Genomic DNA, 17219 nt, shown 5'->3' with positions numbered 1-17219 from the left:
CTTTCGCGTCTCTCTGCACTTAAACTGACAAATACACACAAAATTGTCAAAATATGGCGAGTGTCCTAGTAAACAGTCGGTTATATCTTAAGTGAACGTTAACAGTTGAGAAAGAAAACACTTGTGCATCAGTATATTTGATCCATGCATTAGCCTATGTTTTAAAGTGACACCAGCCTAATATTCCTGATACTGTCTTTGTCATTAATGTTAAACAACAAAAGACAAAGAGAAAATCTCTCACTGCTCTTCTTAGCTTTAATAAGGATTTATATATATTTAATTTATACTATGCAGTGTAATTTGCATTTATTCAGTTTCTGTACCTGATAGGTTAGACCTACCTGAAAAGCACTGTTTATTTAATTTGTATTTTTGTTCTATTTTATGTATCTGGGCCATTGCTTGTAATTTGGTTATTTGTCCTTATTTTATTACTGACTGTTTACTCGTCTTTAACGATGTTTGAGGTTTATATTAGTTAGACTAGTAGTTTTTGCGATGGTATTGAAATGGGAAACTCTTTTATTTTATTTCTTTATAATTTTTTTGTGGTGAGGCCATTGAAGTAAAAATTTGAACCAGTGTCCCGACCTTAGCGTCGAGCCCTGAGATTGTTGACTCCCTCTTCCTCTGATGATTTCATGCTCTTTATTCTTGCTCGTAACCGCATGCTTTATTCCAGCTCATCTGTATCTCACTGCATGCATTGAAATTCACTTTTATTAACAATCCTCTGAATTCATTGGTGATCGTTAATACTCTACCCTTTAAAAGTTCGGGATCAGTACAGATTTTTTCATTGACACTTAATAAGACCTTAGTACGACCATTAGTTATAGCAATACCTTTGTTACAGTATTTATTCATCTTTGTTAATGTCAGCTAATTGTTAGTTCATGTCAGCTCAGGTCCATGAAATAATATATGAACTCGGATACAACTTTTGATTTTAATAATGTACTAGTAAATATTGAAATTAACATTAACTAAGATCAATAAATGCTTTTTAGAAAGTATTTTGCACTCTTAGTTCATTTTAACTAATGTTAACATGTTTTTTTTATTTTTATTATTCATCAAGGATGCATTAAATTGACCAAAAGTGACAGTAAAGACAGTAATGATGTTACAGAAGATTCTATTTCACACAAATGCTGTTCTTTCTTTCTGTTCATGAAAGAATCATGAAAAAAGCATTATGATTTCCTCAAAAATCTGAAGCAGGTCAACTGTTTTCAACATTGATCATAATAATAAAAGTTTTTTTGAGCAAAATCATCATATTAGAGTGATTTCTGAAGGGTCATGTGACACTGAAGACTGGAGTAATGATGCTGAAAATCCAGCTTTGATCACAGGAATAAATTACACTTTACTATATATTCACATAGAAAAGTTATTTTAAAATGTAATAATATTTGAAAAAAAATTATTGTATTTTTGATCACATAAATTCAGCCTTGATGAGCAGAAAAGATGACTTCTTCCAGAAACATAACCAAACTGTTGAATGGTAGCGCTTATGTAAATTACCGTCCTCCGCCTGTACGGCATTTGAGACATGAACACGTTTAGTGCTTCTCATTTCAAATGGGAAAAAAAACATCCCATATTTGAGAGAAGAGACAAGAAACAAGTAAATTGCTAAATGAGCCGAGACATTAATCAGAAATTAATTAATATGTCATTCTCAGGCTAATACAATTATTCTCTTCTTCCATTGCTTCGGTCCCTGAGGTAATTAGAAATGAAATTGAATTGAGCATCTTGTTGAAATTCGTCTGACCTTGCTTTCTATACTTCCATATTCTGCAGTGTTTTAATAACTGCAGCGCTTCCTTTGCCAATATGTTCCACGATCCCCAGTGAATTCACGAGCGATCGCTCTCACCGCTGCTATGTTAAAGGGATAGTTCACCCAAAAAGGAAAATTAGCCCATGATTTACTCACCCTCATGTCATCCTAGGTGTATATGACATACTAATTTCAAATGTCCTGGCTCTTACAAGCTTTATAATGGCAGTGAATGGCCGTTTCTGTTTTGAAGTCCATAAAAGTGCATCTATCCATGATAAAAGTGCATCTATCCATCATAAAAGTGCATCCATCCATGATAAAAGTGCATCCATCCATGATAAAAGTGCATCTATCCATCATAAAAGTGCATCTATCCATCATAAAAGTGCATCTATCCATCAAAAGTGCATCTGTCCATCATAAAAGTGCATCTATCCATCAAAAGTGCATCTGTCCATCATAAAAGTGCATCTGTCCATCATAAAAGTGCATCTGTCCATGATAAAAGTGCATCTATCCATGATAAAAGTGCATCTATCCATGATAAAAGTGCATCTGTCCATCATAAAAGTGCATCTATCCATGATAAAAGTGCTCCACGCGGCTCTGGGGGGTTAATGATGGATAGATGCACTTTTATGATGGATAGATGCACTTTTATGATGGATAGATGCACTTTTATGATGGATAGATGCACTTTTATGATGGATAGATGCACTTTTATCATGAATAGATGCACTTTTATGATGGATAGATGCACTTTTATCATGAATAGATGCACTTTTATCATGAATAGATGCACTTTTATCATGGATAGATGCACTTTTATGATGGATAGATGCACTTTTATGATGGATAGATGCACTTTTATGATGGATAGATGCACTTTTAAGGACTTCAAAACAGAAATGGCCATTCACTGCCATTATAAAGCTTGGAAGAACCAGGACATTTTTTAATATAACTTTTGAAAGAAGGATGTCATATACACCTAGAATGACTTGAGGAAGAGTACATTTTCATTTTTGAGTGAACTATCCCTTTAAGGCTCCTGTCGTTACTCCCTCTCTAGGTTCTGACTCTTGTAGTAGCGTAGCTTCGTCCACGGGTTCGCTCTCTCGATCCCAGCCTCCCTCTGCCGTGGCTTTAACGCAGTCGATGGCCTATCCTCCTGTCAGCGCTAGTAGCGGCGTTTGCTATGAGCCGCCAGCGTCTACGGCTAATGCTAGCTACTATTTGCTTCCCCTGGAAGCCGCAGGGATACCGGCCGGAAGTATCCTGGTCAACCCTCATACAGGTTGGTAAACGCTGTGCAACTGATTTCTCTCGATATGCATGTCTTTATATCCTCCACTAACCCTGATCTTAACCGTGTGTCTCAGACTGTCGTTTCATAAACATTGATGCTGAATTGATGGTGGGGTTTTACGGTGCATCACTGTTTGGGCTCGTAATGAGGATTTTATTTTCTTCTGAAAGGTCAAAGTTTTTAATTGATGCTCTGTAAATCGTAGGGCCCTCATTTTTCCGTTTGAATTTTTCTTGACTCTTGTTTTAATGTTTAAAGTACATTTTAGTAATCAAAAAGCACATCTAATTAATTGAAATCATGGAACTTATGAAATTTAACAACATATTTTTAGGGCCCTAAAAAATATCTTTGATTTAATCTCAAAATCCTTTTTTCTTTTCTTTTTTTTTTTTTTTTCAAATTCCATGCTTTCCTTTGTAATGTTTCTGGATTTCATTTTAATGGTTTAATTGAAATTTTAATAATCAAAAATAATGTCTAATCAACTTTTTTAATACAATAGTTGGGCTTATTTTTCTTTTGTTTAAAAAAAAATCAGAAATTATGTGATTTGAATTTTTCTGGATATATTATTTTATACAAAATTATTAAACCATAAAACATTACTTTTATTAAAACTTAAATTTTTAGAGCCCTATGAAATGTTTTTTTTATTATTATTAATTTTTCTGGATTTTATTTTAATTGTTTAATTAAAATTGCATAATCAAAAAAGCATTTCTAGTCAATTAAATTGAATTCATAATTGAATTAATAAAACTTTAACAACCTAATTCATAGATTATTATTATTATTATTTGTTTAAAATTTTTTTTTTTTTTTTAACAATAATAGGAATCTATGATTTGTATTTTCAGAATTTATTTTCTGGATTTATGATTTAACACAGAATGATTAAATCATAAAACATGATGATGATAATAATAGGGCCCTAAAATCTCTTCTTCATAGTGATCATAAAAAATAAAAATAAACGTTTTATAAAGGTCACTTTCAACCCCAGACTTCAGTCAGCAAATACACCCACAGTGTCCTGCTGGCAAACTCCTAATGAAGCCATTTGTGATGTGTCCGGGGCCAGACGCACGTGTAAAATATTGTTTCATTGGAGACCTTAAAATATGCATGCAGCCGCTAGGTCACGTTATTTGGCCAGCGCTAATGCATTTACACCAGGCAGCACCGGTGTGTAATTGCATATTGACCCCTTTACGGAGTTTGCAAATGGGAAATTTCTTACTTCTGCCGAGGCCTCTGGGATGTGAGATCGTGTTCTGGAGCTCAGTGCCGTCTTATGTGCTGCATTTGTCATCATTTACAGGTTTATATTCAGACTTTAGCTCATTTGCACTGTTGTTCGTAATCTAGTGCGGTTCATCTTTCTCAGTGTGAACAAATGAGCCGATACTGGACATTAGCATTAAGTCAAGTCAATTTATTCCTAAAGCACATTCACAATACTCAGTTTCAAAGCAACTTCACAGAAAATCATGATAGTAATGTTTATTAATATCTTCATGCTTATAGTTGCATTCAGCAGATTAGAGCTGGGCGATAATATACGTACATTACTACTATATAAACAATGAGATTTGCTATATAATATGCGACCCTGGATCACGTCACCAGTCTCGAGTCGCACGGGTATATCTGTGGCAATAGCCAACAATACATTGTATGGGTCAAAATTATCGATTTTTCTTTTATGCCAAAAATCATTAGGATATTCAGTGAAGATCATGTTCCATGAAGATATTTTATAAATTCCCTACTGTAAATATATAAAACATATAGAAGATGCTTTAAATCTACAATCCTCTTGACTGATCTCAGGTCAGCCTTTCCTGAACCCTGAAAGCAGTGCTGTTGTCTACAACCCCAGTATGACCTCACAGGCCTCCAGGTGTCAATCATCTGTAGCTCCGCCTCCAGCCGCTCACCAGCCCGCCAATCACGTCATGTCACAGGTGAGTTTAGCATTGCTGACGATTACTAATGAATCCAGTGGTTTGATTTGGTGTTCAGAGGCAGTCTTTAGGTTAGATGTGCTGGATTATTAGGACGTATTTGCTCTGATGAATCATTCATTTTATGGATTTATTTAAGGACATACATTTTCTAGGAGCCACATTAATGTTCTTAGGTTTGGGAAATTAATCTGTGTTTATCAGTGTTGATTGACTTTATAAACCATCTGCACGTTCTCTCCTGATTCCCTGACTTTTTCCATCCTGTACATCTGGGACTAAATTCATTTTTCTTCCTGTGTGTGTGTGTGTGTTTCCTCTTCCTGTTCTGTGTCTTCAGCCTCTCTGGTCTGTCCAGCCGTCCACGGTGTCTTACCCACCGATCCTTACAGTGTCTCCTAACCAGCAGTTCACTGTGGTACCTACATCTCTCTCTCTCTCTCTCTCTCTCTCTCTCTCTCTCTCTCTCTCTCTCTCTCTCTCTCTCTCTCTCTCTCTCTCTCTCTCTCTCTCTCTCTCTCTCTCTCTCTCTCTCTCTCTCTCTCTCACACTCTCACACTCTCACACTCTCACACTCTCACACACTCTCTCTCTCTCTCTTTCTCTCTCTCTCTCTCTCTCTCTCTCTCTCTCTCTCTCTCTCTCTCTCTCTCTCTCTCTTTCTTTCTCTCTCTCTCTCTCTCTCTCTGATGTCGACCGCTTTGTGCATTCCTCAACTTCTTGACTCCATCATCGTACGCTTTTCACATCAATCGCACATAGCAAAGCTGCAGGGTTCAGTATTTTAAGGAACGTTCTCAAACCCATCATGGCTCACTCGGACACACATCATAACCTCTTTTTCTTGACCTCCCTCAGCCAGTAAACATCCCTTAATGACTAATTAAAAGAGTGGGAGATGCTTTGAATAATTAATGGAGGAGCAGATGCTGGAATTAATAATCTATGAATAGAAAAGCGTCTCGTCTCTTACCATTTCTAATGGGGCACAAAAAGCAAATTCATAAAGCCTAATAGTTACAGTAAAAGCAAGAACATGTCATCTTCATCTGTGCTTTGGCCGTCTAGCTAGCAACAGTTGACGCATGTTAAACTGTTGACTCATGTTGTTAACACAATACTTTGATCAAATTGATGCAATTAAGCTAATAAAATAGCAATCATAATCATGTAAAATGTGGCAAATTACAGGCATGTAAAGAGTTGATTCTATTCAGTTCTAAAAACAAACTGCAAATACTTTATGAAACAAAATCTTCTGTCAGCAGGATAATCTGAGCGCCCAGTTCAGTCACATGATGATGGTTCGGCAGGCGTCGGGAGACACCCGTGATGCTCACGCAGTCGTTTACCCGTCGCCCGTGTCTCTCCAGACGCCTGCGCCTCATCAGGCCGGATACATGATGCCCTCGCCAGGACAGAACGTGCCCACGTTCCCTTCATCGCACGCAACCTCCGTCAACCAGCAGCAGAGCTTCATCCAGCAGCAGGTGCGGGACACAATCAGAGCATCTAATGTCAACACATGTGTTCTGTCCCTATACAAACACTTTTTGCATTTGACCTCTTGTCTTACATGCCATATTTGCCACAAAAATGGCACAAAAATGCAAGTTTGTACAGAGCTTTTTCTACATGTTTAGAGTTTCAGTGCATTGCACTTTAAAATAAATGTCTAAATGTCTGTTCAGTAGTTCCTATGTAATTGTGATGCTTCTAATTAAGTGGGAAAAAAAGCATTTGCAAATGTTCTAAAAAAAAATCTCAAGCTCACCTTCTGCACCAATACAATGTGCAACACTTTTTGTTTGTTTTCCCAGTTTATATCTCGTAATTTCAAATTATACATTTTTAATTGCGAGTTTCGGCTCACAATTCTGACTTTTTTCCTTCTAATTGATAGTTCATATCTCATAATTGCATATTATAAACATTATTACATCTCACAATTCAGATTTTTTCCCCTTGGAATTGTGAGTTATAAACTCAACGTTTCACAATTTGAGTTTATACCTTGGAATTCTGACTTTTTGTCTCAGAATTGTGTGATTATAAACTCAAGGAAAAACTTGAGATAAAAAGTCACAATTAGCTTTTTGTTTTTATTCCATGGTTGAAACAAACTTCTATAAATATCTAATTAATTTAACTTTGTTTTCCTCTGCATTGCACATTTTTTTGTTCCTGAACATGATGAATGATGGGAGACACGTAGAAAATAAGCGTTATTAGAGATGGTGTGTTTAGTGTGTTAAGGCCACTGAACTTCGTGAGTGTGAGTATCAGGATGGGCCATGGTCTCCCCAGATCGATAGAGCAGAAGTGACACACTTCATCTGTCATGAATTCAGTGACTGTAGTCGCGTCGCCTGGAGGCGTTTTGTGTGAATCAGCTTGTACTGTACATCACTGAAGTTCACGTCATGTCATTCTTGTCACAGATGGCACCGTGTTACTGTTCACCCAGTCAGTACACAGTGTCTGGACAGCCGTACCGGCCCGTGGGCTCGATGCCATACAGCAGCCCTCAGAGTCAGATGCCCACAGCACCCACGCAGCCGACAGGTAACTGCACTCATACACACACATGCACTCATGCACACACATGCACTCATATACACACATGCACTCGCATAACACACATGCACTCACACATGCACTCATATACACACATGCACACACACATGCACTCATATGCACCTCGTATGCACACACATGCACTCATATACACACATGCACACACACACACACACACACATGCACTCATATGCACCTCGCATACATGCACACACATGCACTCATATACACATGCACACAAATGCACTCATATACACACATGCACTCACATGCACACAAATGCACTCACATGCACACAAATGCACTCACATGCACACACATGCACTCATATACACACATGCACACACATGCACTCATATACACACATGCACACAAATGCACTCACATGCACTCATACACACATGCACTCATATACATGCATGCACTCATATACACATGCACTCACATGCATACATACACACATGCACTCATATACACACATGCACTCATATACACACATGCACACATACACACATCCACACATGCACTCATATACACACATGCACTCATATACACACATGCACTCATATATACACACATGCACTCATATACACACATGCACTCACATGCACGCATATGCATGCATGCAATCATATACACATATGCACTCACATGCATGCACTCATATACAAACGCGTACACTTACATGTACTCGCATACACACCCATGCACTCACATGCAAACGCATACACTTACATGTACACGCATACACACACATACAGACACATGCACTCACATTCACACGCATGTACACGGATACATTCATCTGCACACACATGCAGATACATGAACTCACATGCACATTGCACACACGTGCACAAGAGCTTTAGCAGCCAACGCAGTTTTTACCTTGTCTCTTTGAGCTCACGTTGATTTTAGTTTGTGTTAATTACTGGGCCTCTCGATGCGCTCGTTCTTTACCCACACTCTCGGTGTACATTGTTGTCTGTGTGTTGCACACACACAATGATTGTCGCAGGAGATCGCAGGGCGCTCGTGGCATTTGGCCCTTTGAACAGATACAAAGAGGTTTGATTTTGCTCTATTGTTCAGCGTGCGCCGGTGACAAATGTTTTACTGGATTGAATTGGAAAGCTTTCTGCTCGAAACAAAACATCCCTCGTGGTTTGAATATCTGAAAGCGGATCCGTTGAGAACCGTGAGGAGAACTGGACGCTCAGAGCTGGAGCTTTGCTGTGTGAGTTCTGTCGGAGCGGCTGAATGCGGGGCCGAGGCACTGTCTGAGACGCCCTACGATTCTCACAGTGAACCGGTCTCTTTTCCAGCCCCTCACTCCTCCTCGAACATCGGATCAAGCTGCGTTTGAGTCGTCTTTAATCTTCCATCTGTGAGGTCACGTGATCCGTTTGACTGTCACACAGCATTAGTCTGTGTTGTTTGCATAAAATGTTTAACATGTTTTCCTTTTTTGGGTCAGTTGCTGTGGTCATTTAATGTAATTTAATGATCCAGGCTACCAGTCAAAGATTTTTAACCATTCATTTTTTTGAAAGAAGTCTCTTCTGCTCATCAAGGCTACATTTATTTGATCAAAAATACTGTAAAAATTGTGAAATATTATTTCAATTTCAAATAACTGTTTTCTATGTGAATATATAGTAAAGTGTAATTTATTCCTGTGGTCAAAGCTGAATTTTCAGCATCATTACTCCAGTCTTCAATGTCACATGATCCTTCAGAAATCACTCTAATATGATGATTATTATCATCAATGTTGAAAACAGTTGATTCTGTGATGAATAGAGAGTTCGAAAGAACAGCATTTATTTGAAATTAAAAAAATTGTAGCATTATAAATGTCTTTACTGTCACTTTTGATCAATTTAATGCATCTTTGCTGAATAAAAGTATTAATTCTCCTTTTCCTGTCCTTGAAACTTTTGAATGGTCGTGTATCACGGTTTCCACAAAAATATGAAGCTGCGTAAGTGTTTCTTAAGCATCATATCAGAAGGATTTCTTTAGGATCATGTGAAACAATTATAGTTGTTGTTTTCTTTTCTTCTGGAAATTCAGTGATAAAATGTTTTAGTGGTCGTATCGTAATGTCTGCGTTTGTATAATATAGTGAATGAAAGCTGCTTCGTCTTGATCTTTCAGCATGTGTATCAAATCAGAAGATGTGTATCAAATGAATGAATCCGTGTAAAAACAGCTTCATGAAACCAAAGTCTCAAAACAGATTTTTCAGACTCTGCTTGGATGAGACACACATCAGAAGTTGGGTTTAAAGTCAACAGATTGTCTAACGTTTGCAGCTCATCTCTAATGAAAACACAGAACTGTGAACAATGTGTGTTTCTTAATTGTATGTTTCATTTGCATCAGAAAGAAAAGTGAGCAATATGTTCTGAATCCTGTGTGATGTAAATGATGATTAGAAATCAAACCCTTCAGATGCTCTGAGACCGTGAAACACATTTTCTCCTCTTCTGTACCTGCTCGCTCAGCCAGAACCCAGTGTTTAATATTATATTCCCATCATGCTCTGCTTTTAAGTGGAGGTGAGAGAATAGGGCTAAAAATAGCGCGCGTTCACCATCTCCTCGCCGCGGGCCGTCCGTTTCTTTTGTCCCACTTCTGGGCTAAATTGATTGCCGTCCCTTTGGCCAAAAGCCAGCAGAAATTGAAAACGCCCTCCTCCCGCGGGGAGAGTGTGTTTGATAGTGTCACGGAGTTACACGCTACCCCCAATAACCTTGACACCAATGCAAATTATCCTGCCTCATAATGGGCCGTTTCTGCGCGCCGTACGCCGCCGCTCGTGTAAATTACCATCTTACATGTAGAAGCTTTTAAAGGCGTAACATTGGCAGCCATTATGTAAGCTATTGTCTTTTGGGGAAGTGTGTGTGTGTGTGTGCGCTCCGATAATGAGAGGCAATTTAATGCTGCTGGTTTGGTGAGATCATTAGTGATTTAAAGCGTTTTAGATAGTAAGGCTATCATTAGCTATGCTCTAATTGACGAGCTTTATGATGACACAAATCTGAATTTAGAGATTTGTGTCGACCAGCTTTGATGATCCTCAATATTTTAAGAACAAAGTAAAGAAACCTGGGTGTCGTTTTGGATTGTGATCTGAGTTTTAAATCTCATAAAAATTAAGTGAAGTCTTGCCAGGATTTGTCCTTTTTAGCTTTGGATGATGCTAATGCATTTATCTTTTCTCATCTCATCTAAATTGCAATGGATACAAAATGCATCAGCCAGAGTGCTAATAAAATAATAAAAGTTGAGAGCTCCACAAATACTCCACAAAAACGTGGAGGAAAGCGGGCGAGATCCACAAAATAAGAGGAAAAAATGTTTTCTTGTGCCTTTGGATGTCAGAATCATCACTTTTAGAGAATACCATCGTCAAAGATGCCCTTTAAAGTCAAACACAGGCATTAAACCGACACACTGCGACATTTACCCTCATTTTAAAGTATGAATTTGATGTACAATAGATCCACATATAATATTCACATAATGCAGTTCATAGGGAGCATAATGTATATAAACCCTGTAGTTACAGCATGAAATAACAGTTAAGCCTAGAACATTTTTATCTCACAATAGCGACTTTTTCTCATAATAGCGAGTTTATATCTCTCAATTTGGACTTTAAATGTTGGAATTATAAGTTTAGATCACAATTCTGAGAACAAAAGTCAGACTTGCGGGATATTCTCGCAATACTGAGGGAAAAACGCAGAATATCGAGTTTAAAAATCTCACAATTGTGATTTTACTTTCCTAGAATTGTGAGATATAAACTTGGAATGATCTTTTTTATTCTTTTATTCTGTCGCCTAAGAACCAAATGGTCTATTACAGTGGTTTTAATGGATCTACACTGACTGCCAGTTCAACAAATGACTGATCTTAGTTTATAAAGTACTTGTCGCCTTAATTTTTTCCTGGTTGTTGGTCAAAATATGTTTGTAGTTTAAGATCTTCTAGTGCTGGTCTTGTGACACACTATACAGTCAATGCAGTGTTGGTGCTTTAGTCACTATGCCTCAAAAATCTTTTGAATATATTCATATCAATATTAATTGACATTGTGTGAAATCTATGGAAGCTTGTTTCTGCCACAGAATGAAAAAAATGACTTTTTATCTCAAGTCAAGTCAAGTCCAGGTTTATTTATATAGCACAAGTTTAACACAACCGTAGTTGATCCAAAGTGCTTTACAGTATAATACAAAAAATAGAATAAAAACAAAATAAGAGAAAAAGTAGTAGTAGAGAGAAAAAAAAAGAGATAAAATGAAGTATCAAAACCATTGTGTATATACATACAGTACATACATAACGTATAACACAGAGTTATTTAAAATACATACACAATATTACTCAAATGCAAGAGAAACAATTCTCACAATTTCACTTTTTATCTCACAATTGCGTGATTAAAGTCGCAATTGTGTGTTATAAAGTAAGAATTCTGTGAGATATAAACTCACAATTACGAGAAATAAACTTGAAATTCTGACTTTTTTTATTGAATTGCATTTTTATGTCTCACAATTCTGAGTTAAGAACACGCAGTTGGGAGATATAAAGTCAGAATTGCATGAAATAAAGTCAGAATTGGGAGTTTTTCACGCGATTCTGACTTTAAAACACACAGTTGCGACTTTATATCATGCAATTGCGACTTTATATCACGCAATTCTGACTTTATATCTCACAATTGTTCCTTCAGGTTACCAAACTGTGATGCCAAATCAGCAGCAGAACTACCAGAACGCCATCCAACCGCTGCAGAATCAGACGCTGGTCAGCAGCCAACACAGCAATATGGGCAGTCCGATGCAAGGCATGATGGTCCAGTATATGTCAGTGCCATCTTATCAGGTGAGGAACATGTAATGGACTCTCTCGGTCTTTGCGGCTGCCTATAACACATTAATGATTATAGAGCGGTCTCATGACTCATGATGAGAAGTTTAATTTCTGTCGATGAGAACGTACAGTAAGAATCTTTTTTTTTTTTTTTTTTTTTATTATTCATTTGAAATTCAGTTTTAGTGCAATATATTTCTTATAAGTGCAAGTAGGGATGCACCGATATGAAAATTTTGGCCGATACCGATAACCGATAATTCTTTATGTTTGCCGATAACCGATATATTGTCCGATAAATCTAAATATAAATTTTTATATTCATTTTGGAGAACCTGATTACAAAAACAAAAGTCTCACCATTAAAAGCCATGTCCCAAGCACACAATTATAATGTTTTTAATGTAGTCTATATGACAGACTTGTGCTGCACTTTTACTGTATTTTCCTTTTTGAAGTGATTTTAAATCATATTTCAAGTGATTCAGAAACATCATGGTGAACAGTTGCGCATCTGAAGTGTCTCAGCTGAAGGAAATAATCCATTATTTATCGGCTTTAAGATATCGGCCGATAACGATATCATTGAAAATGAACATATACCGGCCGATACCGATATGGTGGCCGATATATCGTGCATCCCTAAGTGCAATATTTAAAACTGATTTTTTTTATTTATTATGTTTAATATTTGTGTTGTATAATCCGTCACTAAGGGAAGCACTTCCTAATTTCGTTACACATGTTTATAATGATATTAAAGGTAATCTAATCTTGTGTCAGGTGTCCTCGGCTGTGCCACAGCAGGCGTATCATCAGCCCGTCGTCAGCCATGCACCCGCACCTGCGTCCAGCTTTCAGGTCTACTACAGCATCGGACCTCATAACCAGCAGAACGCCCTCAGGTACGGGCGTCTTGAGCCGAATCACTTACACCGAAAAAAGGTGAAACTGCTGTGTTCATTTGCAAAAATGAAAAGGACAGTTTATTTGTTTTGCAGAAGCATTATGATTCATTCAGATCTTCTAGTAAATGCATATTTCAGGGTTCGTACAAGGTGCTTAAAGCGCTCGAATTTGACTTTGTGAAACTTAAGTCCTGGAAAACCCGTGAAAGCAAAAGTGCTTGAATTATTACAAGACAATATATAATTTTTTCAATTAAACAATAATTTCATGCAAAATTAACGCTGCAGCCTGTCTGATATAGATATATAAAGATATTATATATATATATATATATATATATATATATATATATATATATATATATATATATATATATATATTATTTATATATATATATATAATATATATATATACATACATACATCAAGAAAATCAGTTTGAATAAGGAAAGCGATAACTTTGTCAAAGTATCTTTTCAATGGTTAAAGTTGCCGCAGTCTTTGTATATTTTGCACGTATATTTATTAATTACAATAAAAGCACATGATACTGTGATGATCCGCCTGTGTAAAACAGAAAACAGACAAAATAATCAAGTCAAGTCACCTTTATTTATACAGCGCTTTTTACAATAGAGTGTTTCAAAGCAGCTTTACAGAGATAACAGGAAAATAATGCAACAAAGTTTGAAGAAAATAGCGTCACAGTCCAGCTTAAGTAAGTTCAGTGTAATTAATAAATTAATCTAAAACTCTTTGTGTTTGGAGTTCAGCTCTGAAACTGTTGTAAATACATTTTTTAATGTGTCTAGTTATGAATTTCCCTGAGAATAATATATTCAGACTCATTTAATCTTCAGCTACGACTCGAGACGAAACTAGACTTGAGAAGGCTTTCAGTGTGGGGTAAAATGGCTCTCGCTGTAAGGGTTTTGTGCAGAGCTGTGAGGAAGAGGTCACTCGCTCGCTGCTGTCGTCTCGTGGGACCTTGACTTTAGTAGGCCACGTTCAAGATGATTTATAAGTCCAGAACTGCAGCTGGTCTTAATATAACGCTGGGTCCCGTGAGGAGAGCGATCTCGCGCAGCACATCCTTCATATGAAGCGGTTCACAGATGGCGAACGACGACTCGCAGCTGCGTCACACGCCTCGTGTCCTTATTAAACCGCTAGAGACGACCCAGCTCTGTGAATACTGATGATCTGCTCATCGAGCTGTGCTGATCTGGCACTCGTCACGTTTATCAGGTGTCGGACTGATCAGAGCCGAATACACACTACCAGTCAAAAGTTTGGGATCGGTAAGATTTTAAAAGAAGTCTCTTCTGCTCACCAAGGCTGCATTTATTTGATAAAAAATACACATAAAAAAGCAGTATTGTGAAATATTATTACATTTTAAAATAGCTGTTTTCTATGTGAAAAAATATATTAATAGGTCATTTTCATTGCCATTAAAGTGAAATAACTGAACATAAACATACAAGCTTGATAAAAATGATCATTCTAGAAGGAAATTTCAGATGACACTTAGAGGCTTTTGCATCTGAAGTCTTCATACATATATATATATAATATATATAATATATATATATATACATACATACATACATACACACACACACACACACACACACACACACACACACACACACACACACACACACACACACATATATATACATATACATATATATATATACATAATATATATCATTTATTTATTTATTTATTTATTTATTCACATAGCAAACAGCTGTTTTAAAATTTAATAATATTTCACAATACTGTTTTGTGTGTGTGTAATAATCATATATCATATTCACAATATATGTGAATCTTTAAATGTCTTGACTGTAACTTTTGATCAGTTTAATGCAACCTTGATGAATAAAAGTATTGATTTCTTTTATTTCTTTCCCCCAAAAAATAAAATAAAAATTCTTACTGACCCCAAACTTTTGAACGGTAGTGTATAAATGCTGTTCTTTTGAACTTTCTATTCATCAAAGAATCCTGAAATAAAAATGATAATAATGAGACATTTTTTTTGAGCATCAGATCATCATATTAGAGTGATTTCTGAAGGATCATGTGACACTGAAGACTGGAGTAATGATGCTGAAAATTCAGCTTTGATCACAGGAATAAATTACACTTTAAAATATATAAAAATAGAAAACAGTTATTTTAAATTGTCATAGTATTTCACAATATTACAGTTTTTTCAGTATTTTTAATCAAACAAATGCAGCCTTGGTGAGCAGAAATCCTACCGATCCCAAACTATTGACGGGTAGTGTATGTGTATTTGGCATGTTAAGTGAGTGTGTGCATGTGTGTGTGTCTCCGCAGCTCCTCCGTGGGGTTCTTGCCTCCTCCGGGATCAGAACAGATGCCGTACCACCGCACCTCGCCTCCCTGCGGCTCGCAACAGATTCCCACCCAGCAGTGCTCAGGTACGAACCCGCGGTCACCCAGAAGGCCGTTCGTCCTCGTCCTCTTTGCACTAGAATCAGACAATGATGTTTTCTGCTCAGATTTCTGAAGGGAAATATTGCAATATTAGCGAAATCTTTAATTCCGATGATTCATTATGCTCACTAGCACTTCATATGTAATGCATTATAAAAGTATTTTTAATGCATTCATTTTGCCTTGTAATACACCTTATAATGCTAATGCATTGTAAGGTGTATTACAAGGCAAAATTAATGCATTGAAAATACTTTTATAATGCATTAATGGGCAATTAATGGGCATTAATGCAAATAATGCATAATTGGTTTCAATTACTTGTAACACTTTACAATAAGGTTCATTAGTTAACATTAGTTAACTACCTTACTTAACATGATTTAAGAATGAATACTTCTTCAGCATTTATTAATCTTAGTACATATTCATTTCAATATTTACTAATACATTATTAAAATCAAAGATTGTGCTTGTTAACATTAATGCGCTGTGAACTAACATTAACAAAGATTAATAAATACTGTAACATATGTATTGCTCATTGTTAGTTAATACATTAACTAATGTTAACTAATTAACCTTATTGTAAAGTGTTACCGCCTTAATATATAATGCATTATAAAATGCATTAATTTTGCCTTGTAATACACATTATAATGCATTGTATGATTGAATAGAAAAATGACAAACAACCAATTTATAATTATACAGCATTTAAACTTTGGTTACAATTATTTATGAAAAGATATAAAGCATGAGCTGTTTTCCCGCTGATCAGAAATGAGTTAATTTCATGTTCCGACTACACTTGGATAGCTTTCTGCTATCACACCAAGTCAATTATTTATTGGTTAACTTGCTCATTTGTTCATTAATTTTCACTAAAGATTATCAGTCATCAAACTGCAGGCGTCATGACGACCATGTGGCGTTACTTGAGCTTACGGTTCGCATTATTCATACGTTTTATGCTTTATTCTGCTATTTTTAAATAGCGCTAGTTGTGGCATCAGTGATCCAGATCCTCAGCACAATACAGTCCGACTCGTCTTTTCTTCAAACCCTGGAATTAGCCTGTGTTTCTCAAACAAAGGACGTCTGGAGAACATGAGCGTGCGAGCGTTCGCCGGCCAGCTTATAATTCAGCGGCTCATTGTCGTGACCTTCAGCCTCGTGTCGTTTCCTCCGAGGCATAAAGGTGCTAATTGAAATGACACTCTCTGCTCCCAACATTCCCATTATTGAATAGATATGAGCTGGTAATTAAAAAGTAATTCCTG

General features: G+C 36.6%; 1 protein-coding gene across 26 annotated transcripts in view; it reads left to right on the top strand.

Moving 5' to 3' along the window:
* Positions 1 to 17219, top strand: part of LOC307164788 (R3H domain-containing protein 1-like) — a 54677-nt gene that overhangs the window by 30411 nt on the left and 7047 nt on the right. For 4 of the 26 annotated variants that reach the window (XM_079881904.1, XM_079881905.1, XM_079881903.1 and 1 more), the window contains 8 exons: positions 2874 to 3098; positions 4947 to 5080; positions 5421 to 5498; positions 6346 to 6570; positions 7522 to 7645; positions 12414 to 12565; positions 13337 to 13458; positions 15817 to 15920. In XM_079881904.1, the coding sequence (XP_079738030.1) occupies positions 2874 to 3098; positions 4947 to 5080; positions 5421 to 5498; positions 6346 to 6570; positions 7522 to 7645; positions 12414 to 12565; positions 13337 to 13458; positions 15817 to 15920 (1164 nt within the window). The remainder of the gene's footprint in view (positions 1 to 2873; positions 3099 to 4946; positions 5081 to 5420; positions 5499 to 6345; positions 6571 to 7521; positions 7646 to 12413; positions 12566 to 13336; positions 13459 to 15816; positions 15921 to 17219) is intronic. The other 22 variants (XM_079881884.1, XM_079881902.1, XM_079881882.1 and 19 more) reach the window with 7 other exon arrangements.

The sequence above is a fragment of the Squalius cephalus genome (assembly GCF_949319135.1).
Source record: "Squalius cephalus genome assembly, chromosome: 9".
Lineage (NCBI taxonomy): Eukaryota > Metazoa > Chordata > Actinopteri > Cypriniformes > Leuciscidae > Squalius > Squalius cephalus.
Note: the sequence above shows the minus strand (reverse complement) of the source record. Positions and strands in the feature narration are given on the sequence as shown.